The 25,335-nt window shown below is 43.9% G+C and overlaps 1 protein-coding gene across 5 annotated transcripts in view; it reads left to right on the top strand.

Annotated features, from left to right (window-relative positions):
• NDRG3 (NDRG family member 3) overlaps window positions 9,592-25,335 on the top strand; it is a 60,337-nt gene continuing 44,593 nt past the window's right edge. For 3 of the 5 annotated variants that reach the window (XM_005688523.2, XM_005688524.2, XM_005688521.2), the window contains exons 1-2: window positions 9,592-9,679; window positions 23,660-23,761. In XM_005688523.2, the coding sequence (XP_005688580.1) occupies window positions 23,705-23,761 (57 nt within the window). In that variant the 5' untranslated portion in view covers window positions 9,592-9,679; window positions 23,660-23,704. Of the gene's footprint in view, window positions 9,680-10,057; window positions 10,082-10,660; window positions 10,684-23,659; window positions 23,762-25,335 lie in introns of those variants that run through there. The other 2 variants (XM_018057818.1, XM_005688522.3) reach the window with 2 other exon arrangements.

Below are 25,335 nucleotides of genomic sequence, written 5' to 3'. Positions count from 1 at the left end.
CCATATATGAACGTAAATCAGCCATGTATACCATATATGTGGAAAATTCTGAAAGAGATGGGAATACCAGACCACCTAACCTGCCTCGTGAGAAATCTGTATGCAGGTCAGGAAGCAACAGTTAGAATTGGACATGGAACAACAGACTGGTTTCAAATAGGAAAACGAGTACGTCAAGGCTGTATATTGTCACCCTGCTTACTTAACTTACATGCAGAGTACATCATGAGAAACGCTGGACTGGAAGAAACACAAGCTGGAATCAAGATTGCCGGGAGAAATATCGATAACCTCAGATATGCAGATGACACCACCCTTATGGCAGAAAGTGAAGAGGAGCTAAAAAGCCTCTTGATGAAAGTGAAAGAGGAGAGCAAAAAAGTTGGCTTAAATCTCAACATTCAGAAAACGAAGATCGTGGCATCTGGTCCCAACACTTCATGGGAAATAGATGGGGAAACAGTAGAAACAGTGTCAGACTTTATTTTTTGGGCTCCAAAATCACTGTGGATGATGACTGCAGCCATGAAATTAAAAGACGCTTACTCCTTGGAAGAAAAGTTATGACCAACCTAGACAGCATTTTAATAGTCTGCAGTGGTCAGGTGCAGAGTGACTGCCTGGGCTGGGAGTTAGCAGTGAGTGAGTAGGGGGCGTCATTCATAGTGTCTGGAACACAGCAGGCATGTCACCTCCATGTTAAAAGCCTAACTGCTACTTAGTGACTGAGAAAAAGTCATTTAACCTCTTATTTGTAAGATTGGGAGAATGATAGACTATAGCACAGGAATGCTATAAGAATTAGATTGACAAGTTAAAGAACAGTGGATGGGGGGCTTCCCTGAGAGTCCAGTGACTAAGACTCCAAGCTCCCAGTGCAGAGGGCCCAGGTTCGATCCCTAGTCAGGGAACTAGATCCCACTTGCCGCAACTAGTTCAGTTCAGTTCAGTTGCTTAGTCGTGTCCGACTCTTTGCGACCCTATGAATTGCAGCACGCCAGGCCTCCCTGTCCATCACCATCTCCCGGAGTTCACTCAGACCCACGTCCATCGAGTCTGTGATGCCATCCAGCCATCTCATCCTGGGTCGTCCCCTTCTCCTCCTGCCCCCAATCCCTCCCAGCATCAAAGTCTTTCCCAGTGAGTCAACTCTGCGCATGAGGTGGCCAAAGTACTGGAGCTTCAGCTTTAGCATCATTCCTTCCAAAGAAATCCCAGGGCTGATCTCCTTCAGAATGGACTGGTTGGATCTCCTTGCAGTCCATGGGACTCTCAAGAGACTTCTCCAACACCAAAGTTCAAAAGCATCAATTCTTCAGCGCTCAGCCTTCTTCACAGTCCAACTTTCACATCCATACATGACCACAGGAAAAACCATAGCCTTGACTAGACGGACCTTAGTCGGCAAAGTAATGTCTCAGCTTTTGAATATGCTATCTAGGTTGGTCATAACTTTTCTGTCAAGGAGTAAGCGTCTTTTAATTTCATGGCTGCAGTCATCATCCACAGTGATTTTGGAGCCCCAAAAATAAAGTCTGACACCGTTTCTACTGTTTCCCCATCTATTTCCCATGAAGTGATGGGACCGGATGCCATGATCTTTGTTTTCTGAATGTTGAGCTTTAAGCCAACTTTTCGCTCTCCTGTTTCACTTTGATCAAGAGGCTTTTTAGCTCCTCTTCACTTTCTGCCATAAGGGTGGTGTCATCTGCATATCTGAGGTTATTGATATTTCTCCCGGCAAACTTGATTCCAGCTTGTGTTTCTTCCAGTCCAGCGTTTCTCATGATGTACTCTGCATATAAGTTAAATAAGCAGGGTGACAATATACAGCCTTGACGTACTCGTTTTCCTATTTGAAACCAGTCTGTTGTTCCATGTCCAATTCTAACTGTTGCTTCCTGACCTGCATACAGATTTCTCAAAAGGCAGGTTAGGTGGCCTGGTATTCCCATCTCAGAATTTTCCACAGTTTCTTGTGATCCACACAGTCAAAGGCTTTGGCATAGGAAATAAAGCAGAAATAGATGTTTTTCTGAAGCTCTCTTGCTTTTTCTATGATCCAGCGGATGTTGGCAATTTGATCTCTGGTTCTTCTGCCTTTTCTGAAACCAGCTTGAACATCAGGGAGTTCACGGTTTACATTGCTAAAGCCTGGCTTGGAGAATTTTGAGCATTACTTTACTAGCATGTGAGATGAGTGCAATTGTGCGGTAAGAGCCTAAAAAATAAAAGAATGTGGATGCAGGAAGGTAAAAACTCCAACTGGGTAGATAATGAGCAGTTAATTAAATGGGAAAATTCTCAGTTAAATTTGGCATACCAAACAGATTTCAACTAGATTGCTGGATATACAGGTAGAAAATTGGGTAGGAAAGCCTAGACTAGGGGTAAAATTTGGAAGTTAATAACCTAGTTATTAAAGCCTTAAGAATAAGATAATGTTGTCCAGAGGAGAGCATGAAGGGAAACTGGACGGCCCCAAGGAAGCTTTTAAAAATGAGAGGAGTGGTGTTTAATTGCCACTCTTTCAGAAGCAGAATAATATAATGGAAAGAGTGTAGTTTGGAGTGAATCTTCATCCTTATCCTCAATTTCCTTTCTGTGAAATGGGGAGAGGACACCTCTCTCCAAAGGTGATTGTACCTCCCCCCCTCAATTTATTTAGTACACTGTATTACATTTTTAAAACGTATTTATCTGTGGTTGTATTGGTTCTTCCTTGGCGGCATGTGGGTTCCAGAGCACATGGACCTGTAGTTGTGGCATGCAGTCCACGTGGCATCTGGGATCCTAGTTCCCTAGTCAGGGATCAATCCCAAGTCTCCTGCATTGGAAAGTGGATTCTTAACCACTGGGCCACCAGGGAAGTCCTTAGTGTTTTGCAAGTTTTGTTTATAAGAATTAAGAAGTGTCTTTGTATCTCCAATAACCATACAAAATAGAGCACAGGAAAAGAATAAGATCTGAGCATTCTATATACATACACACCACAACTTGAGATTGCCTCTTTTGTTTTTTTTTCATTATAGTTGAACTCAGGCATGGAGGGGCTTAATAATCCAACCAAGAACATAAAGATAGGAGTGGAGGGTCAACTAGAACCCATGTAGCATTCAGGAAATGTTAACTAACACAATAATTAGTAAAAGGCTGTGCCCAGGTACTAGTTTTTTCTCCCCCCAAGTTTGGTTCAGGAATTGTACTTGGTGAATGCTACAGATAGTTGGAGCCTTAGAGATGTTTGGTAATATTCCTTTTGCCCTACTTTAGTTAACAAGTATCTTGCTTTTAATCAGTGATATTTAATACTAGGGAAATAATAGGTTATATTATAAACTCTTTCAAGGAAGGGAATATATTGTGTACATTTTGATTGCTTAATGTAATCGTCTGGGAAAATCTACTCAGGTTGCACTCAGAGGAAATGGTGTGACTGGTGGTTGTAGTAGAGGTGATACAGTGGAGGACTGGGAATTAGGAGCCCTGTTTTGGATTTTAGTTTTGGGTTGTTTTTTTTTTCTTTTTGATTTTGTTTTGAGTATAGTGGATTTACAATGTTGTGTTAGTTTCTGCAACAGCACAGTGAATCAGATGTATATATGTATATATGTGTGTGTATTTATATGTATACACACACACACAAACACATACTCTTTCTTAGGTTCTTTGCCCATATAGATCATTACATAGTATTGAAGAGTTCCCTGTGCTATATCTAGTTCTTAAGTTACTGGTTCATTCACCAAAATTGACTAAGCCTGTTCCTGATGCCAGGCACAGTGCTCGGTGCCATGTGACCTTGGGTACCACTCTAGGCCCATGTCAAAGGAGGAGGCCTTGCCGTGTAGAGAGGTCTTAGGGGCTCCATAAGGATGTAACTCGGCAGAAGGGCAGAAGCCAGCCAGACACAGCTCTCAACACCCCTCCCTCTGAGCAGTTCTAGTTAAAGGTTCTCCAAGGAGACTCCGAAGCAGGACAACTACAGTACTTTCCTCTTAACTGAGGGAGAATATGTTCCAGGACCCCAGTGGATGCTTGAAACTGCAGATAGTATGCCCTGTAATTGCGAAGTTTTTTCCTCTATTTACTTAGCTACAATAAAGTTTAACTTATAAATTAGGCACATTAAGAGATTAACAACAACAATAATAAAATAGAGCAATTGTAACCATATACTGTAATAAAACTTGGGTAAATGTGGTCTCACTCTCAAGATATTGTATTGTCTTGTACTTACCTTCCTCAGAGATGATGTGAGATGATAGAGTGCCTATGTGATTAAGTGAGGCATTGTGACATAGCTTTAGGCTACTATTGACTTTCTAACTGTACATCAGGAGGAGGATCATTGAGACATTATAGTGTCCATGGTTGGATGTCTGAGTAGATGATTTTGGGGATCCACAAGATATAGTTGAAGGTGGTTTTGCTGAAAGCTTTTGGGAAAACATTGTAATTGGAGTTGTCTCTTTAACTCATTGAAGTGTTGCTGCAGCAATTGTAATCCTTTGGTGATTGTGAGTAGTTGCTATGATGCTTCTTTTCATCTGAGGGTCATATTCCATATATTTGAAATTGTGAAATTTGAAACTTTTTGGAAAATTTCAATAGTGTCCACATTGCTGATTCTGCTTCAGTTGCTTTGCCTTCCTCTTTCTCAGTAGATGGCTCCACAAGTTTGTCCAATAACTCCATTGTTAACACTTCTCAGTGCCCTTCAATATGGTCTTCCACTTTCTCATCAAGCGTGTTGGCAGATCCTCTGGCATCAACTTGTCTTGCTATGTGAATGAGTTTCCTAACTTCTCCATCGAACCTCAGTAACCTTTAAAATCATTCATGACTTTATAAGTTCTTCCAGCAGGCATTAAGAGTGTGGTTTTAATTCACTTACTGCATCTCTGATGAACGTTATTCATTGGCAGTAGTAATGATTTCAAGCACTGCATTGTGTCCAGATTAAAATCTGCATTAATTGCTGACCATATGTCATCAGATACTGGGCAGGTGTATGTGGCCTTGACCAACTGATGGCTTGTCAACTGGCTGAAGCATTGAGGTTGTATTTGGAGATAAAAATACAACTTTGACATTTTCAAAGCAAACAGATTCAGGATGACCAGGTACATTGTCTATTAGTAATAGGATTTTAAATTCCAACCTTTCCTTTTCCAAATATTTTTCATTTCTGGAATGAAGCATTGGTAGAATCATTCCATAAACAAGATAGCTGTCAGCTGGATTATGTTGTCAGAATACAAGCAGATAATTCTTGGTTTTGTTTTTGAAAACCTGTTGGGTCTTTGTATACAACTCCTGCCTTCAACATATGCTCTGTAGCATTGCCAGTAATACCAGAGTTAATCTGCTTTTCCAAGTTTTATGATCGAGTGCTTCCTTTGTACTTTTATGACGGTAGATTTGTTGCAAGTTCTTGTGCCTGACACACAATGAGGCCAAACAAACCCAAACACGAGCTTGGAGCAGAGAAAGATTTATCAAAAGGGCCAAGCAAGGAGAATGGGTGGCTCATGATTAAAAAAGAGCTTCCCGATGGTGTTTGGTTCTGTTGGGACTCTTCTTCCTGAAGAACCCAGTTTCATCACATGAAGACTTGCTTTGGATGGTATCCCTTCCTTCCTCTTCAATCAAATTCTTCACCTCTGATGGAAATGTGGCAACAGCTTCTGAAGCCAAATCTGGCCTCTACCCTGACACCAAATTAATTCTCAGGGACAGGTTTTGGTGAAATAGGAAAGAATAGCTCTATTGCTTTACCAGGCAAAGGGGATCAGTGGGCTAATGACCTCAAAACGGTGTGTCCCAACCTGGAGCAGGTAGTAAGAAGTTTCATAGTAATGATTCAAAGAGGACGTGATCAACTAGCTGATGGATAATCTTCTGATTAGTTGGTGGTGAAGTGGAAGTCAGCATCATCAACCTGGTTCCAACTGGTCTGGGATTTCTTCCATCTGGTGGGGGTTTCTGCAAAATAGCTCAAAAGATACTGAGACCTGCCCCAAGGCTGCTCTATTGTTTCTCTTGACTGTTCCTTGCTTCTGCATCCCCTTCCTTCTCTAATTGTTGTTTAGTCATTGAGTTGTGTCCAGCTGTTTGCGACCCCATGGACTGCAGTGTGCCAGGCTTCCCTGTCCATCACCATTCCCGGAGCTTGCTCAAGCTCATGTCCATAGAGTCAGTGATGCCATCTAACCATCTCATTCTCTGTTGTCCCCTTCTCCTTGTGCCTTCAGTCTTTCCCAGCATCAGGGTTTTTCCCAGTGAGTCAGCTCTTTGCATCAGGTAGCCAAAGCATTGGAGCTTCAGCTTCAGCAGCAGTCCTTCCAATGAATATTCAGGATTGATTTTCTTTATGACTGATTGGTTGGATCTTGCAGTCCAAGATGGAGAAGTTGGAGAAGAGTTCTCCAACACCACAGTTCAAAAGCATCAATCTTTTGGCACTCAGCCTTCTTTGTGGGTCCAACTCCTACATCAGTACATGACTACTGGAAAAATCATAGCTTTGACTATATGGACCTTTGTCTCTAATTAGCAACAGTTTGAACGTGCCTTGTGAGAGTTGGACTGTGAAGAAGGCTGAGCGCTGAAGAATTGATGCTTTTGAATTGTGGTGTTGGAGAAGACTCTTGAGAGTCCCTTGGACTGCAAGGAGATCCAACCAGTCCATTCTGAGGGAGATCAGCCCTGGGATTTCTTTGGAAGGAATGATGCTAAAGCTGAAACTCCAGTACTTTGGCTACCTCATGAGAAGAGTGGACTCATTGGAAAAGACTCTGATGCTGGGAGGGATTAGGGGCAGAAGGAGAAGGGGACAACAGAGGATGAGATGGCTGGATGGCATCACTGACTCGGTGGACGTGAACCTGAGTGAACTCTGGTAGTTGGTGATGGACAGGGAGGCCTGGCGAGCTGCAATTCATGGAGTTGCAAACAGTCGGACACGACTGAGCAACTGAACTGAACTGAACCTGCCTTTGCAACTCAGGGAAGTTCATGTTATGAATGAGGCCTATTTCCTGTAATCAAGAAATGGGAAGGGGGATTCCCTGGTGGTCCAGTGGTTAGGACTCTGTGGTCTCATGCCAGGTCTGCTGGGTTCATTTCCTGGTCGGGGAACTAAGATCTCTGCATCCCAGCAAGCTGTGTGGTGCACCCAAAACAGCAACAACAAAGAAATGTGGGACAAAGAAAGGCTTTTGTTCCCAGGAACCCCCCACAGGGTCCTGATTGGTATCATTTTTTCATTGGCAGACACAGTCTCCCCAGTAATTTTTCTACTTTCCAGTCCAAACTATTGCTGAATCTGTTTGACCTTCCCTTATGTCAGTATCAGTTGCTCAGTTGTGTCCAGGTCTTTGTGATCCCACGGACCATAGCCCGCCAGGCTCCTCTCTCCATGGAGTTCACCAGGCAAGAATAGTGGATAGCCATTTCCTTCTCCTGGTGATCTTCCTGACCTAGAGGTCACACCCAGGTCTCTTGCATTGCAGGCAGATTTTTTACCATCTGAGCCACCAGGGAAGCCCCCAACCATCCCTTATTTTCAATAAATGGCTTGGTGTCACTCTTCAGGGGATCCCTTGCTGAAGTCTTTGTAATGACTTGGAACCAAGCAGGGGCCACTGGGGCCCTCCTGCATACAAAAGCCCTTCGACGTCCCATTTCTTGTCTGTAGAAAAAGGCTTTGGTCTCCTAGGCCTCTTGAGTTTCAAAGAGCAATGCGGAAAGGAAAGAAAAGCAACCAGGAAACAATTGTTCAGTGATAAAGAGTCCTTGTTCCTCCTTAAGGGATATACAGAACCATCTGCGTTGCTATAAAGAAACTAAGACCTACCCCCTACCCCAGCCCCACCCAGGTGGAAGATGGTGATTGCATGAGGACAGAGTATACCCCAGACTGATTGGAACCACAAAGTTGAAACATCACCCTGTTACCTTACCACCAATCAATCAGAAGAAAGTTATGCATCCTGCAGCCCTCACCCCCAAATTTGCCTTTAAAATTCCTTCCCTGAAAGCCATGGGGGAGTTTGGGTCTTTTGAGCCCAGGTTGATTGATCCTTGCTTAGCCCTGTAATCAATGTTTCTCTGCTCCAAAGTCCAACATTTTGGTTTGTTCGGCCTCACTGACAGTGAGACACATGAACTTCAGTTTAAAAATAGATTCAGTGTTTTCTGGGGCAACACATCAATCAAAATATGTATTTTGTTTGTGTCTTTCATAAATTTAATGCCTTTTCATTAAAAAAAAGTTTATATTGAAGTATAGTTTATTACTATAAAAGCAAAGCCATCATTTTGCTGACAAAGGTCCGTATAGTCCAAGCTACAGTTTTTCCAGTAGTCATGTATGGATGTGAGAGCTGGACCATGAAGAAGGCTGAGCGTGGAATAACTGATACCTTGGAATTGTGGTGCTGGAGAAGACTTTTGAGAGTCCCTTGGACTGCAAGGAGATCCAACCAGTCAATCCTAAGGGAAATCAACCCTGAATATTCACTGGAAGGACTGGTGCTGAAGCTGATGCTCTAGTACTCTGGCCACCTGATGTGAAGAGTCGACTCACTGGGAAAGATCCTGATCCTGGGAAAGATAGAAGGCAAAAGAAGAGGGTGGCAGAGAATGAGATGGCTAGATATTATCACTGACTCAATGGATGTGAATCTGAGCAAACCCCATAAGATAGTGAAGGACAGGGAAACATGGTGTGCTGCAGCCCATGGGGTTACAAGAGTTGTACAGACTTAGGAACTGAACAACAAGGAATAGTTTATTAACAAGGCTGTGATAGTTTCAGGTGTATTTCATTCTTAACTAAGCACCTTTTATGCACTGTGGCCCTAACTTAAGCAGTTTGAAGTGTGACCTAAAAGCACAATTTTTTTTTCCTGCAATTTTACAGAAAATTCAATTAAAAAAAAATTATTTAGCTGCACCAGGTCTTGGTTGCAAGACATGCAATCTAATTCACCAACCAGGGATCAAACTCAGGACCTTTGCATTGAGAGCTCAGAGTCTTAGCCACTGGACCACCAGGGAAGTCCCTGACAGAAAACTCATTCTTACCACAGAGCTTAGCAACCTCAGCATACCTGTTTTTTTCTTACTAATTTGAGAACTTTCACCCTTTGTGGCTTCTCTGGCTTCTCCACATCACTAGCAATACCACTTTTGGACTTTGGGGCCATTATCAAGCAAAGTAAGGGTTACTTGAAACAAACACTTCCGTATCCAGACAATCGATCTGATGACAGACTAGAAGACTAAAGGGGCAAGCAGCATATACCGCGTGGGTATGCTGGACAAAGGACTGATTCACTTCCCGTGGTGGGAGGGAGCAAAACCAGAGATTTCAACACACTACTCAGAACAGCACAGCAAATAAAAACGTATGAATTATTTATTTTCCATTCAATACTTTAAGACTAGAGCTCGCCAAGGGAAGCTAAAACCACAAACAATAAGAGAAAATCATTGTATGCCGAAGATGGCGCCAACTCAACCATCATCTCCATAGTTCCCCAGCCGGGCAAGCACAGTGCGCATGCGCTGCCTGGCGTCCTCAGCGCGCCTGCGCGGGCGCAGAGCCTTCCCCGCCCCACTCCTGCCGCCGCCGCCGGTGCTGCGCTGACGGCGGTTGCCCGAGCTTCAGGTGAGTGAGCGCCTCAGCCTGGTTGGCTGTGGGCGCGCAGTACTGCCTGTGGGGTCGTCGTTCCCTTTTCCTTCTCCTTCCCCGCCTCATCACCCCAGCGCGCCGGGGCTTGGGTGAGCGCTGCCAACGTCCTCCAAGTGTTCGGGCGCCCTCCGCCCTCGTCGCCTGGGGACCCGGAGCAGCCCGGCCTCTTTCGGCCGCTACTCACCTGGGCGGCGGGGCTCACGGCGAACCCGCTGGCGACGGCGTGCAGGCGGCAGCGGCCGAGCCCCTGGGTGCCCAGCACCTCAGCCTCGGACCCTCCGCAGGCGCGACCCCCTTTCCCGCTTCTGCTCTGCAGTCGGCGGAGCTCGGTGGGCCTCGGTGTCGGACATTCGTCTGCTCCGTCTGCCCGGGAGCCGGGTAGGCGGGTGGGGAACCTGGAAGATGCGCCAAGAACTCGCCTTGCACCCGTGGGGTCCTGGTGCGGTTAAGAGTACCCTCTGGCTGTACCCCGCGGCTACCATGCGAAGGAGCAGCTTCTTAGCCCCTGGTTACAGATGAGGAAACTGAGGCACCGAGCGGTGAGGCTCCCTGCCTAAGGTCACGCGCCAGACGAGAGGCTGGAGTGGCTCTGGAACTCAGGGTCGGGGGCTCTCAAGCTAGTGCGGTTTTGTTCCTTTGGAAAAAATCTGAGATAGACTCGCATCTCCGGAGATTCTTCAACGTCATAAAAGTAGGCTGCAAAAACGGCATTTTCTTGTTGATGAAGTACAATTGAGGTGTTAACTGTAATAATGGTAATAGCATTGTTCTTAAGAGCTCACGTTCACCCAGCGCTTGCCAGTGTGCCAGGGATCTTCGTAAACATTTTAAGATTATCTCAGTACCTCAGCGCTTCGCCATCAGATGTGTCCTCTTTCCTTTTCATGCAGCTTTTTTCCTGCAGAGCTGGCCTCTCTGTCAGGTAAACTGGGAGCCTCCTGGTTTAGGAGCAGGGACGGTGGCTTACTGGTAAAACAGAGGTAAGCCTTTTCTTGGGTCCAGATTTTGCCCCCAGAGGATATTATTACCCTTCCTTTTCTGGCTGCCAGGAGGTCAAGACTGATAGAGCTGGGCTGGTTGGATTTGGAGGTGAAAGAACAAATCTGGTGAGCACTCCCCTTATCCTGGGGCTTTCTGGCTCTATTCCAGTGCTGAGCTTGAACCTCTCATTTAACATGAAGTAAAAAGAGAAAGAGATCCTTGACAAAGTAGTGTAGAATATAAGAAGCTTCACCGATTTCAAGTTCCGAAAGGAACAGCTGTAAAAATATGGGAATGTTTCTTTCCCAATAAATAGCTCAAACTGTCTTTTTTTTCCCCAATCCTTAGCAAATTCTCCTGCGTACTTCAAAGTTCCATTAACTTACCACCTTTTCTGTGAAGCCTTCCTTGCTTGATTTTCCTAATTAGAATTACATACACACACACACACACATGTGTGCCTGTGCGCTTGTGTGTGTGTGTGTGTGTGTGTGTAGGTAGATAGGTAGGTAGGGTAGAGGCTTCAGTCTTATTCTTAGAACTATTAGCCTGTTGAGGTCAGGGAGCATCTTTGCAGCCCCAAGTGCTTGGCTCACTGTAGGCCCTGGGAAAGAATCAGTGAATTTCCACAGTTCCTTTGTATTACTCAAAGAGTGATGTTTTCCTGCTGCCCTCTGTTCCTTCATTCTGCCCTTCAATTTCTTTTTGCTGGCCTTCTCTTTAGATTCAACTTCTGGTCATTCAACAACTGACCACTCAGAGGTCTCTAGTCCACCCTCTTGTGTCTGAAAATTTGCAGAAAAAGGTTCTAAGTCAAGAAGCCTGTTTATCCCCAAGAGTGGAACTGGTATATGTCGCTTAAGTGTACAGGGCAATTTTTATTTGCATTTTGCACGAAGGTAGCCTCAGGCTTGTAGGTTTTTAGTCTGTCCCTGAATACATGTAGGAGAGGGAACTGGCAACCCACTCCAGTATTATACTTGCCAGGAGAATCCCATGGACAGAGGAGTCTGGAGGGTTAGAGTTCATGGGGTTGTAAAGAGTCGGACACGACTGAGTGACTAGCACAAATACATGTAAGATTCAGTTTTACCTTCTTTTGCCTTATGTGGCTGACTGCCCCAGTGTTATTAGAGTACTCACAATTTTTACTATAAATCTTCATAGTACTTATAACAATAAATATTCAAAGGGCCGTTTGGGAGGCTGTAGATGGTTGCATAAGCTTTCCATATAAATAATTAATTTAAAATTTTTTTTCCAAATAATCTGCAAATAGATTGAGCTGTTATGTGTAAGGAATGGTGCTGGGTATGGTGTAAGATTCTCATAGTTCTTGTTCAAAGAGCTTACTAGCTAACTGGGAAATATTATTTCTAACTGTAACTCAAGTCTAAAAATCACCATAATAGCATTATAAGCAAAGCAATGTGTATAATTGTATACTCAAACATAATGGAATACGATATTCCAACGTGGGACATTTCATAAAATTATACATTGCCCAAGGCTGAAAGGAAGCATCAAGTCATTGAGTCCAGCTGTGCTGCTTTTGTAGACTTCTTCCTGAGAAGGGAACTTGTCCAAGGCCAGGGTTATAGAACTGGTGCTTCAACTTGAATGTAGACTTTTTATCCACTAAAAGTTTATCAATATTCCAGTGAATTCATCCTTGTATGTGTGCTTAGTCTCTCAGTTGTGTCCGACTCTTTGCAACCCCATGGACTGTAGCCCGCCAGGCTCCTCTGTTCATGGGGATTCTCCAGGCAAGAATACTGGAGTGAGTTGCCATGCCCTCCTCCAGAGGATCTTCCTAACCCAGAGACTGAACCCAGGTCTCCCACATTTGCAGACGGATTCTTTACTGTCTGAGCCACCAGGGAAGCCCAACTCTTAATATTTGTGAAACGGGTGAGGAAGGGGTGAAAGAAATACAATTCACACCTTCAGGGAACTTATGGTCTGTTGGGAAGGAGTTAAAGAACCCATCTCTAACGTTGGAGACAGTGCATATCTAATTGTTAAATTATATGGTAGAGGGACTAGGTGTGTCAAGAGGCATCAGTATGAGCTGTGACACAGAGAGCACTTTGGGGAGGATCGAGGGCCTTTCTGGACTCTGACAGATTGGTACTGTCAGAATTAATCAACAGGACAAGGAATGCATTTTGAAGTAGGATGGTAGGTGGCTCACATGGTAAAGAATCTGCCTGCAATACAAAAGACCTAGATTCCGTCCCTGGGTCTGGAAGATCCCCTGGAGAAGGGAATGGCAACCCACTCCAGTGTTCTTGCCTGGAGAATTCCATGGACAGAGGAGGCTGTTGGGCTATAGTCCATGAGGTTGCAAAGAGTTGGACACGACTAAGTGCCTAACACTTAAAACCAAAGCATGGTTGCCACACCTGACAATAAAATATTTAAGAGACAATAAAAAAAAAACCGGCTTGACCAGGGTGACTTGCTTGTGTTCAGTGGTTGTCAACCGTTAGTGTGTATAAGAATTACCTGAAGTTTATTAAGACAGATTGTGGGGGCCCCATCTCCAGAATTTCTGATTCAGTAGGTCTGGGGTGGGAATTTGTATTTCTAACAAGTTCCCAGATGCTGCTGATGCTCCTGATTCAGGGACAGCACTTTGAGAACTTGGGCTGGATTAGAAAGTTGAAAAACTAGAGTCAGAAGCTGTGAAAGAACTTGTTCCAGAAAACGTATATTTGTGTGTGTTGTATACCACCATAAGAAAGTTCTGGAAAGATACATTCCAAACTGTAATAGTAGTCATTTCTGGGAGTGGGATTTAGAGGGTTGGAGAATTCACTTTTTACTCCATAGCTCTCAGTACTATTTTTGGATTGTGCACATATTGTTTTCGTGTTTTAAAAAGGAAAGAAAAGTAAGAGTTGTTTTTGAAGATATGTACTAAAATATTTATGGAGTTGAAAAAGAGCTTGCTAAAGTAATCTAGTGTCACACAACAGACATTTTTAGAGTGTCTGCTGTATGCCAGATGCTGCTGGTTCTGGAAATACAAAGCCTTTGCTAAAGCTTGCAGTCTGGTGATCGAGAAGGGCAGACAGCAGCTCTGCTGAGTATCACGTAAGCTTCCTAAGATGAGGGGCAAGGGTCTAGTTCTGTGTGTGGCAGGTAATAGACACTTGATAAATGATGAATGAACAAATCCAGGCAAGAAGTGAGGATAGTCAGAAAGATAATGAAAAGGCAAATAAGAGATTGTGGGGGTGGAGGGCGAGGGGGAAATGACAAGGCTGAATAGAGATGATGAAAGGAAGGGGTGTTTTGAGTACTCTCAAGTCCACAAATTGATAACATTTAGGTTTACTGCTGAACTGGATATCCAGTCATCTATTCTGATAGAACTTTTTAAACCTTCCTACCCCAACCCCACTTTCTTTTTTTAAGAGACTGCTTGAAAATAGCACACAGATAACTTAACCTAGATTTAATATGAGTATTGACCAGGGCTTTCTTTGGTAAATGATTTTTTTTCTTCTTTAACCACAGTGCTAATTCTGTTGTATTTATAATTTACCTACAATTTTGCCACTAATTGTCATCTTACTAATGTGAAATTAACTGAGGTGTATGGGAGACTGGTTTTTTTTTTGGCTGCGCTGCACAGAATCTCAGCTCCCCAACAGTGGTTGAACCTGGACCACTGCAGTGAAAGCCCAGATTCCTAACCACTGGGCTGTCAGCAGAACTGGAGGATATTTTAAGTGCCATACAAAATTGGGTATTTTGTCTTTTGATCTTATCTCTTCAGTGAAGAGATGTTACAGTGATGCAGAATTCTGTCATGTTCCCAAAGCGCATCACAGAGTTTGACATATTATCAGTCTTAAATAAATATCCATGGTTGTTGACTATTTCATGGCTCAGTGGGGTGTGCTTTGGAAGAAATACGGCTTCACTACATTCTGAGTTGAATTCTAGGTAACAGTCCTCAGAAAACTATCAAGCCATGTTATTAAACTTGGTAGAGAACATGATGTGGAGCAGGCTTTCTCCCCCACTTTTTTTTTTTGTTTGGAGGTGCTACTTTTTATATCCCTCAGATGTAATATAGAAAAAGAAAATAAATTTCCCAAGTAGAGAAGTTTAGCTCTGTCATTTGGTTGTTAATCGTTTACCACCTAAAAATGCCCACTGTCTACAGATTGAGTTTTCATTTGAGCCAAGGATAAATTTCTGATACAGCCACTCTTCATACTTGATTTTATTACTAATTATTAGAAGGTGCTTTTGGTTGCTGTTATAAGTTTTGCAGTATCTGTTGTTTTGTTTTTTTTTAATTTATTTTGCTGCACCAGGTCTTAGTTGCAGCATGTGAGATCTAGTTAGTTTCCTGATCAGGGACCGAACCCGGGGGTTGGAAGCACAGAATCTTAGACACTGGACCAGCAGAGAAGTCCTAAAGATGTTGATTCTTTTAAACCTTTCTGTCGGGACATGGTTTTAACCAGGAGGTTGCCTGGAATGTAACTTTGGGTGATGAGACAGTCCAAGGGTAATTGCTTTTCAAATATCCTCAGATAGGTGCAAGCCTCCCCTGTTCATTAATAATAATGGTGATGATAATAATACCTAAATTTTGTTGGATGGTTCTCAGTTTTCAAAATTCTTTGATCATTAAGATCCTGATAGGTTCTAGTAGCCAAACCTGAAACAAATAAGTAGAAAAATTAATGATCAGTTGGGATCAAGTGGGAAAAGTCATTTATAGAGGCCGGCCAAAGCTCTAGCTGCAGGCTGCTCAGGTTCAAATCCTTTCTGTGCCACTTGCTAGCTGTGTGACCTTTGGCATATTACAAAACCTCTCCATGCCTCAGTTTCTTCATCTGTAAAATGAGAAGGATTACTAATGGACTATCTTATAAGTGTGTCAGGAAATATAAAGAAATAATGAATGGACAAATAAAGTGCATATTATGGTATCTAGCATAAAGTAAGTGATCAGTATATCATGAGCATGAAGTTAGTGTGAGCTTTAAGTGCTGCCTCTCAGGTCTCTTGTTTGTCCTTTACCTCCACTCCGGCTGTCTTGAAGAACAAATTGTTTTCCGGGATTCTGTCTTAGAGCTGGCGGGAACCTGGAACCCATCCCAAGAGCATGTACCAGCGCTTGCCAGCAGTAGCTTTCCTAGTGTCCTGAGCTGCATCTTTCAAGAGTTGAAGGCAGAGGGTAGCGCTTCTTCTTCTAGAGTTACTTTAGTGTGATCCCCTCGTTAGAAGGGATCAACTGGTTGATGGGTGTGTGAGGTGAAAAAGAACGTCCCGAGATGTGTGTTGCTTTGTTCTAATAGTTATCTGTACTGATACCCTGGAATTAATCTGATGATGATACAGGCAGACTCAGATTCCCAGCTTGGCAGTCTCTGCAAACCTCCTGTTCACCACCTGCTGCCAGAATCCAGGAGTGACACAGCAGGAGTGGGCCTCTTGTGAGGGGTGCCGTTCTCTTCCTTTCAGAGAAACACAAGGTGTGTGGATAGCCCTTATCCAGGGCTGAGGCCTGGTAGAGATATTTACTGTAAAAATGAGTTTCTGCAAGGATGCTTCAAGCGTCTTTGATCACTCCCCCATCCCCCGCTTTTGCTTATGGCATAGCATCTCTCAGAGTAACCCAGACTTTCCTTTATGTGGTGCACAAGCTTGGTGAGCTAGCTGCATTTTAAAAAGCCATTGTTTCTTCCACAGAGCTGGGTGGTTTGGCTTGTTTATCTGGCTTTCTGGGGAGTCTCCTGAGACCCTTTCTTTTCCTAAGGGCCCTCAGGAGACAGCAATGAAACCAGCATCCATTACCCTAGACACTTGAGAGGATACTTAAGTCAATAGTTTTATGATTAGATTAATTCAGGCTTTAACCCTGGCAAAACTTGAGAGCCAAGTCATCAGATTATGCTTCTTAAAGACTGAAGTATGGAATTTAGCCCAGGACTCTGTGATATCTTTCAGAGCTTGGAATAGGAATCCAGACGCCAGCCAGTCCCAACCCCACACCCAGCTGAATACATGAATTTAGGCAAATCACTTCAATTTCTAGGCATATCTGTAGACCAGTGGTTCTCAGCTTTAACTGTATGTTAAAAACCATACTGGGCCCTATCTTAGCCCGATTAAGTTGGATCCTTAGGGTTGGGGCCTGGTATTGACCTCCCTCAAAGCTCCCTAAGTCTTTCTAATGTGCAGCTAAGAGAACTATTGGACAGGATGCCACATTTTAAAAGACTGTTATTTTGCTTCTCGGGAAGCACAGTGAAGTGTGGCTGTCCACACAGTGAAGGCTGGTGCGTGTGCTCAGCGTTCTGACCAGCCTCGCCGTCCTTCCCAGCTGTGCTGCTCTCCGGCTGTCCCTTGGATATGTCGTGTACATTTATTTCTCTCCCAACTCAGACGTCTCTACCTGGAAGGTCCTCTCCTCCCTTCCAGCTATCCAGAACCTGTCCTCTCAAGGCCCAGCACTCTCTGACTCCTTTGGGAGACTCCTGGCCGTCTCTGTCCCTAGTTACTTCGCCTGCCTCCGCTCTGGTTCCAAGCCTCGTTTGCTCTGTGCTCCATGTGCCCAGTCACGTCCGACTCTTTTCGACCCCATGGACTGCATCCTTCCTGGCTCCTCTGCCCATGGTATTTCCCAGGCAGGAATCCTGGAGCGGGCTGCCATTTCCTACTCTATGGGATCTTCCCGAGCCAGGGATCGAACCCGCATCTCCTGCATTGGCAGACAAATTGTTTACCACTGTGCCATCTGGGAAGCCCCAAGCTTCGTTTAATGCTGACTAAATGTAATGTACACTAGATGCAATGTAAGAGATGACACTCAGGCAGCATTCTGTCCTCCTGGGTAGGACAGAATGGGACATATGAAAACACCACTGGTTTGACTCGTAAACTATTAATATTAATCTTTTTAGTATCTTATATTGTTCACTACTTCTTAATGTGTTTGTGTATCTTGTAACTGTTAGTTGATAAACAGCTACCCGTGATGTGATTCCGGTGGACCTTTGCCAACAGCAAGCTCCTCTTCTTGCTGAACTAGAGCATTTTTGAGCACTGCTTTCTCATCTTGCTTTTATGTTCTCCCTTTTTAGACTTCCTTCTTTTTATTCTCTCATCCTCACCTATAGAAACTTTATCTGTTCTTCAAGGTCCAGTTCAAATATGACCTCCTCCATGAAACTTTTCCTCAGCACTCACAACTTGCATTAACTGACTTTTGCCTTAAACCTCTGTAACCCTTAGAGCAGTGGTTCTCAGCTGGGGTTGATTTTTGCCCCCCAGAGGACACTTGGCAATATCTGGAGGTATTTTTGGTTGTCTCAACTGTAGGAGGGAAGGTGCTGATAGCATTTAGTGGGTAGAGGCCTGCGGTGCTACTAAACGATGTGTGATGTACAGGACAGCCCCCATGATGAAGAATTATTTGGCTCAAAATATCAGTACTGTGGTTAGCCTCCCTCCCGAGGGGCCTCCTGAGGGGCTTCCCTCCTGGCTCAGTGGTAAAGCAGCTGCCTGCCAGTACAGGAGACACGAGTTCTAACCCTTATCCGGGAAGATCCCCTGGAAAAGGAAATGGCAACCCACTCCAGTGTCCTTGCTGGAGAATTCCATGGACAGAGGAGCCTGGTGGACTGCAGTCCGTGGGGTCATAAAGAGTCAGACATGACTTAATGACTGAACAACAACAACTGAGGTGGAGAAAATGCCTCAGAGTCTGTCCAGTTCGTATGTTCATGTTTATCCCGCCTTGAACCGAAGTGATTTATTTACAGACTTAATCTCCCCTACTCAGTTGAATTAATGGGTGAAGGCAGACTCTAGTTCCAAATCTGGGCTTTCTTGTTATTAACTTCATATTAACGTTTAATCCTCGAGCCTGTGCCCAGATCCTGACTGCACAGTGTAATTTAGGACCAGAGATAAGAGCACAGTGAGGCAGTCAGCTGAATTTCTTTCCCTTTTCTACCAACCCACATCTTTTCATCTGTGATGACCTGGGAGGAAGTATGGTACAGGGCACAGAGTAAGCGCTTGGGATCAGAAGAAAATTGGGTTTTGGTTAGAGCTGTTGCGTGTATTAGTTGTGTTTTTTGTTCGTTCCGTTGCACCTCTTCAAGCCTGGGTTTCCTCATCTCTGTAACAGAAGTGAGGCAGTGCCGCAGTGTTTTGTTCCCAGTGCCGTAGTGTTTTGTTCCCAGTGCCGTTGGGATAATCCAGTGAGATGTTAGACATGAAGGTGCTTTGTGAAGTGCTGTAATCATGATTCAGCCAGTAGTTTATAGGTAAGAAGAGAGGATGTGGGTCAGCTTGCTATAGGAGCACCACTAGCTTCCCAGCCCGTCCTCTGGCCACTTCCTACCGCTTTCCAGTCATCGCTACTCCAGCACCAGCTGCAGCTGACCCCTTCCAGCTCAGCGTCCTAAGAGTGCCTCCTCTATTTGCTGCCTTCATTCTGTTCTGATTGTCTGTCTGCAATCTTGCCAAAACCAAAAGTGACTGACTCTGCTTCTAGAATACAAACTAGTAGCCTGCTGTCGGTTCTGGCAAAGCGTGACAAAGGCCAGACAAATTACCTTGGTCATGGGGAAAAGCTGGAAAATAAGACAGCTTGTAGTTTTAGAAAGCCAGTACTATGTCTAGTCCCTTATTGTCTTCATTTAAAGTAACAGAGCAGTGTTTTTAAGCACTGGAAATCTCAGTGAGCTTTTCGTGACTGAAAAAAAAAACCCCACAATGTGGGGTGTGCTACAAGCCTGAGACCCTCCTGTGCCTGGAATAAGGCCCAAGTGCACCCTCCCACTGATTTGCTGAGTGAACTTCAGCTAATCAGTGAATCTCAATAAATTGATAACTGGGGGACCTCTTAGGATTATAGCAAGAGCCTTTTGAGGTAGAGGATAGATGCTTACCCTGGGGAATAATGTAAAGTGCTACATTTATAGGGGGCTTTTGGGTCACAGAGGGCTTCCTTGGTGGCTTAGTGGTAAAGAATCTGCCTGCAATGCAGGAGACCTGGGTTCAGTCCCTGGGTCAGGAAGATCCCCTGGAGAAGGGAATGGCAGCCCTCTCGTGGAGAATTCCATGGACAGGGAAGCTGGTAGGCTCAGTCCATTGGGTCACAAAGAGTCAGACACTACCGAGTGATTAGCACTAACTAACTTTGGGTCACAGAACATCAGTTCTAAATGGGGGTGAAAATGTTATCCTACCCAACTTCTTCTCTTGACAGATGGGGAAACAGGTCCAGAAAGGAAAAATGCTTTGCCCAGTGCCACTCAGTTAGGTAGGGCCCACCTAGGTCTAGAGTCCATATCTGATATGCTTATGGGCTCTTTCTATGACTAGAAGAGTCAAATTTTTAAATCCTTGCATTGTTACTCACTTAGATGTGGATATTAGGAAAGTCGCTTAACTTCTCTTAGCTTAAGCTTTTCCTGCCTATAGTGTAAGAAATGAAGATGTCTACCTGGGAGGAGTGTTAAACATAACATAAGGTCCTTAGACTATAATTTCTGGCACAGAGTAGGAATTACACTTTTCCCCTTTCCCTTTTTAGCCTTTTGATACAAGGCTCACTTCCTCAGTTTGAGGATGGCTGTTTTTTTTAACCTGTCACGCTTCCCCCTATCTCATGAAACTGGAAAAGAGTTCTTATCTATTACATTTATAAAATCTCCACTAACCTTTTAAAAATATTAATAGCCCTTAGTATCAGGATGGGATCTGGCAGGCACATCATTTGTACAGATGAAGGCACTGCAGCCCTTTGATCCCCAGGAGGCAGCCAGTCTGTGTAGCAGAGGGATCTGGAGATGGAGTTTTCCACCATGTGATGTTAATTTTCTTATAGGAGCTATAAAACTGCTCATTGGCAAGGGCTCAAGATAGTGAGCAAAAATCAGGTCTCTGGAAGAATATGTTGGGTTCCCTGTCGTGGGGAAAGTGAACACCTGCTGTCTTGTTGCCAGTTCTGAAGTCACACCGTCCTGCATTGACTGCGTTGGGCCCAGCTGATAAGGACAGCCTTCTCATTTAATTGTGCCCTTGTTCAAGCGTTTGTCCTGGCACAAACTGCATCTTTCTTTATCTTTAAAAGATGCTCGGGAACATTAGGTGAATGCGTCACTTTGGAGGCACCTCAGGCTTCCCTCTGTCCCTGAGGCTCCTTGACAGGCTCCCCAGTGGAGTCACATTTGAATGAATCACACCTTGCAGTGCCCTGCTTTCAAATGAGTGAATTAAAGTAGTGAATAAAGCAGGGTTGGAAAAGTGTCAGGATACCACCATTTTATGTGTGGGGGGGGGAATGGAAATAGACTGAAGTATTAACAGTGATTGTTTCTAGAAGGAAGGACTGTGAATAAAATATCTTTTGGTTACCCTGTGGTTTCCATAGTTTCTAAAACGGGCCCGTATTTTATAATAGGAAGAAGAACTTTAAATTTGTCATTTTTAATTACTGACAAATAGTGAAGTCCAAATGAAAAGTAGCCACATTTCATAGTGTGGATAATAAACATTGTGAAGGGGCTTTCCTGGTAGTCCACTGGTTAAGACTGTGCTTCCAATGGAGGGGGCCTGGGTTCAATCCCAGGTCAGGAAACTAGATTCCACATGCCTCACCTAAGACCTGGTGCAGCCAAATAAATAAATCAAAGTTTATTAAAAAAATTCAATGAGTAGATCCCAGTTGGGCCAATGTTTGGGATGCTAAGTGGGTTGATGCAGGGACTATAGAAGAGAGAAAGGTTGGATGCTGGCTAAAATTTGTGATAAAAAGTTCAAGCCATCACATCCCCTTTTGAAGTGTGACTGATGTGAAAATAAAATAAAAATTCTGGGCATTCGGTAGCTCAGTCAAGGGTATAGGGTACCTGGGGTCTGAGAAAAGACCCACATCCTAGAGGGAGGGTAAATACCGAGCTTGTGCTCTTGCAGTGACACAAATGTTTGGGTCCTCATGGTTGGCGTGTGGTATCCATGGTTTGAGCAGTGGTCCCCATTGGCACCCTCAGGGTTCTTCAAAGTAATGGTAGAAGAGTTTTGTTAGTCAGCCTAAAAGAAGTCAGCCCTGGATAGTTCATTGGAAGGACTGATGCTGGGGAACCTGAAGCTCCAATACTTTGGCCACCTGATGCAAAGAGCTGACTCATTGGAAAAGACCCTGATGCTGAGAAAGATGGCATTAGGAGAAGGGGACAACAGAGGATGAGATGGTTGGATGGCATCATCGACTCAATGGACCTGAGTTTGAGCAAACCCCATGAGACAGTGAAGGACTGGTGTGCTACAGTTCGTAGGGTCGCAAAGGATCAGATACAACTGAGCAACTGAACAACAACAAATGTAGGCATAGTTGAAAGCAGGATTCATTTTGGCGTATTGGTCATTAATACAAGTGGTCACGTGGAACACAGACCCTCTCCATAGCTAAGTCAAAGCCATACATCCTATTTCTGGAGGGAAAAACAGAAAAATTGATTAATAAACTAATATATTGTGAATGATTCCCACCAATCAGAAGTAATTGCTCCTCCTTTGAACTCCTCTGGCCCTTTCTCATTTTGTAAGTAACTTTATAGATAGTGGTCATCTCTACTAATAAACTTGTAGAAGGCAAGGACCCTGTTTCTGTTGTCCATGTTTTGCACAGTGGGAACTCAATAAATGGTTGTTGAATGTCTGAATTCCCAAATAATTGAATTAGCATTTTTCCTGCAAGGCCAAGGCAGAAGAGATGAAGCCCAGAGCTTTGAAGTCTGGGTGGGAATCACTTATATCCAGTATTTGCAATCTCTCCCCATGGCTTCCTGTACAGTGGGATGGAATCTGTGCCTCTCTGCTCCACACCTTTCCCTAACTTCTCCCTTTTGGTCTTAGTTATCTCTCACTATGTGACTAATCACTCCAAAACAAAGTTATTTATTATGTCTCATGGTCCGGGGTCAGGAACTGGGGAGCAGGCTCATTGGAGGCTTTTGTGGAGGCTGGCTACCATACTCTGCGTCTACTATTGTGATTCCCCAAGTGAAGGCTAGTGAGTATAGCCTTGGTTCATCTCTCTGTCTATGTTAGGCTGCAGCATTAACCTTCAATTTTTGTTCTCTCTTAATCCACCTTCTAAACTGTTGCTTTCTAACTTGTAGCTCTGAGCATGTTGTTCTCTTACTTATACATCTCCAATAACTAAAATGAATTCTCCATGTGGGCAAAGACTATTGTACTAATTATCTGTTGCTGCATAAAAATATTACTGCAAACTTAGTAGTTTATAACACGCATTTATTATCTCAGTTTCAGGGGGTTGGGACTCCAGCATGGGTTGACTGGCTCCTCTGCAAGGCTGTAGTCAAGGTGCTGGTCAGGGCGCAGCGCAGATGGGGAAGGATCCACTTCCCGGCCCAGTGGGCTGGTTGTGCTTGTTACAGCCTTCAGTTCCTTGTCATGGTTGGACTGAAGGTCCCAGTTTCTTGCTGTTTTGGCTGGAGGTTGTTTCTTGCCACATGGCCATCTTACAGCATGCCAACTTGCTTCTTTTTTTTTTCAGAGAAGGACAACACATTTACAACCTGCTTCTTTAAAGCTAGCAAGGGAACTCTGTCTCTTTGCAAGACAGATGTTAAAATATTATGTAATGTAATCATATGCAGATACTCATGTACTTTCCATCACTTTTGCCATATTCTAATGGTTAAAAGCAAGCCATGGGTCCCCCCGCCCACACTCATTTGGTCGGTTGAGGGGTTATGCTTGGGTGTGTATGCCAAGAGGTACAGAGGTCACAGAGGCCATGTTAGAGTCTGTTTGCCATAAGTATCTAGTTTACTGTGTCTTCAGCACCCTGAGCAGTGGATGACACCTACTAAGCTCTAATATTTGAATGAATGGATGTAGTGTGACCATTATGTTTCCAACTCCTAGTTTTAAGCCTTTTCTCCACTTCTGTTTCAGAGTCACTGATTTATTCTTGAGAATCCTCTACTCTTATCTGTCCTCATGGATGAACTTCAGGATGTTCAACTCACAGAGATCAAACCACTTCTAAATGATAAGGTAAAGACTGCTGTTGTCACTAAAATATATGTAAGTCCTTTCTTCTGTGGTTAGTTTATTTTCTATATTATCTGAATAGTAAGTAAAAACATATTTATCTTCACTTTCTTTGGGGAGAAAGCTTTAAAAAATATATTTCTTAACCTTCTTCTCGATGTCTTGCCTCTCTTTCTTCCTGCTTTTGTTTCCACCAGCCAAATTCAGGCAAATTATCCTTGGCGTGTCCTGTTCTACAGATAGAGATGTTAAGCAGAAAGTATGAGTGGGGTTTGATTTATAATCCAGGTATCGTGACTTTGAATTTCTATAAGGAAAACTTAGCCTCCATGGCTGGTGATGCTCACAGGCTGTGGTGCTATCTGTAAGGTTTGTCCGGTCTGTGATGTGACCTCTCTGTCTGCGTTGAGGTTTTCTTCAAGGGTGCCTGGATGTTGGTAATATATCTCATTTTTCTGTTCGTGTCAGAGAATACACAGTGAGCATCGTAGTTAACAGTCACCAGGATTCAGCAGGTAAAGAGTGCTGTGATGCTAAGAGTTACCAAAAAGCTAAGAAAAGTTTATCCTCTCCCTTCTCCCTCTCCATTCAGTAAGTGTGCCTGAAATTCCTTCTTTTAAGCCCTGTTCTTTTGATGTATTGTCCTTGTCCCCTATTAAATTACTCTTCTAGCTTGGTATGGATGAGCTCATGGCATCCTTTCCTGGGGAAGTATTGATGGAAAGGGTAAAGTTGGGTAGCGTCAGGATGCCAACGGGGGCTATACCAGAAGATGCTATTGCTTGTTAATCTTTTTTCGCCCAAGGCAGGGCCCTTCACCTACAGCTACTAGGGCTGTTGACTTACTCTGTTCACTAATTTGCTGTTGAAACCTGTCAACCTCATTCTTGTCCCTGTGACCTCGTCTCTACCCCTATTCCCACCCCTTCCTTTATCTTTCACCAGATCTCTTGCTCTCCCCCTTGGCAAGCTGCACACTTTTTAAACCCTTTCTTTGTTTCTTTTGTTGCTTCCCTTCATGTTTTCAGAAAACTCTCCGTTAAGTACTGAATTTTGGTGCATGTGAAGGGCTGTACCCAAATGTTGGGCCACAAAGAGGAGGAAGGAAGTAGAAGCTACATCTGTAACGCTTATATACAGCCACAGAAATGAATAGTTACAAGGCAGGTGCGGGTAGGCAGTTTAGCTTCAGGAACTTAGAAACGTATCCTAAACCTGAGTGGTCACCAGAATCAGCTAGGAACTTGTTTGAAAATACAGATTCCTGGGTCCCCACTCGAGAAGAACTAAATTGGAATCTGAGGGGATGAGGACAGGGCACGCACACCTCTCTATGATCGGTGGTCCTCAGCCTTGGAATTGGAATTACTTGGGGAGATTTAAAAATAACTGATGCCTAGGTATTACCTCCAGAGACTATGATTGAATTGATCTGGGGTGAACGTTTATAAAAGCATCCCAAAATTGAGAACCATGCCTAAAGTGATTCTGATTAGCCAGTGTTGGAAGCCTATGGCCTGATGGATCTCAGACATTTGAGGACTGGGACCCAGGTAAGAGGAGGAGTCTTTCCTGAC

This window comes from Capra hircus, chromosome 13 (genome assembly GCF_001704415.2).
Source record: "Capra hircus breed San Clemente chromosome 13, ASM170441v1, whole genome shotgun sequence".
NCBI classification, from domain to species: Eukaryota; Metazoa; Chordata; class Mammalia; order Artiodactyla; family Bovidae; genus Capra; species Capra hircus.
The sequence above is the reverse complement of the archived record's forward strand: the minus strand, read 5'-3'. Positions and strand labels throughout refer to the sequence as shown.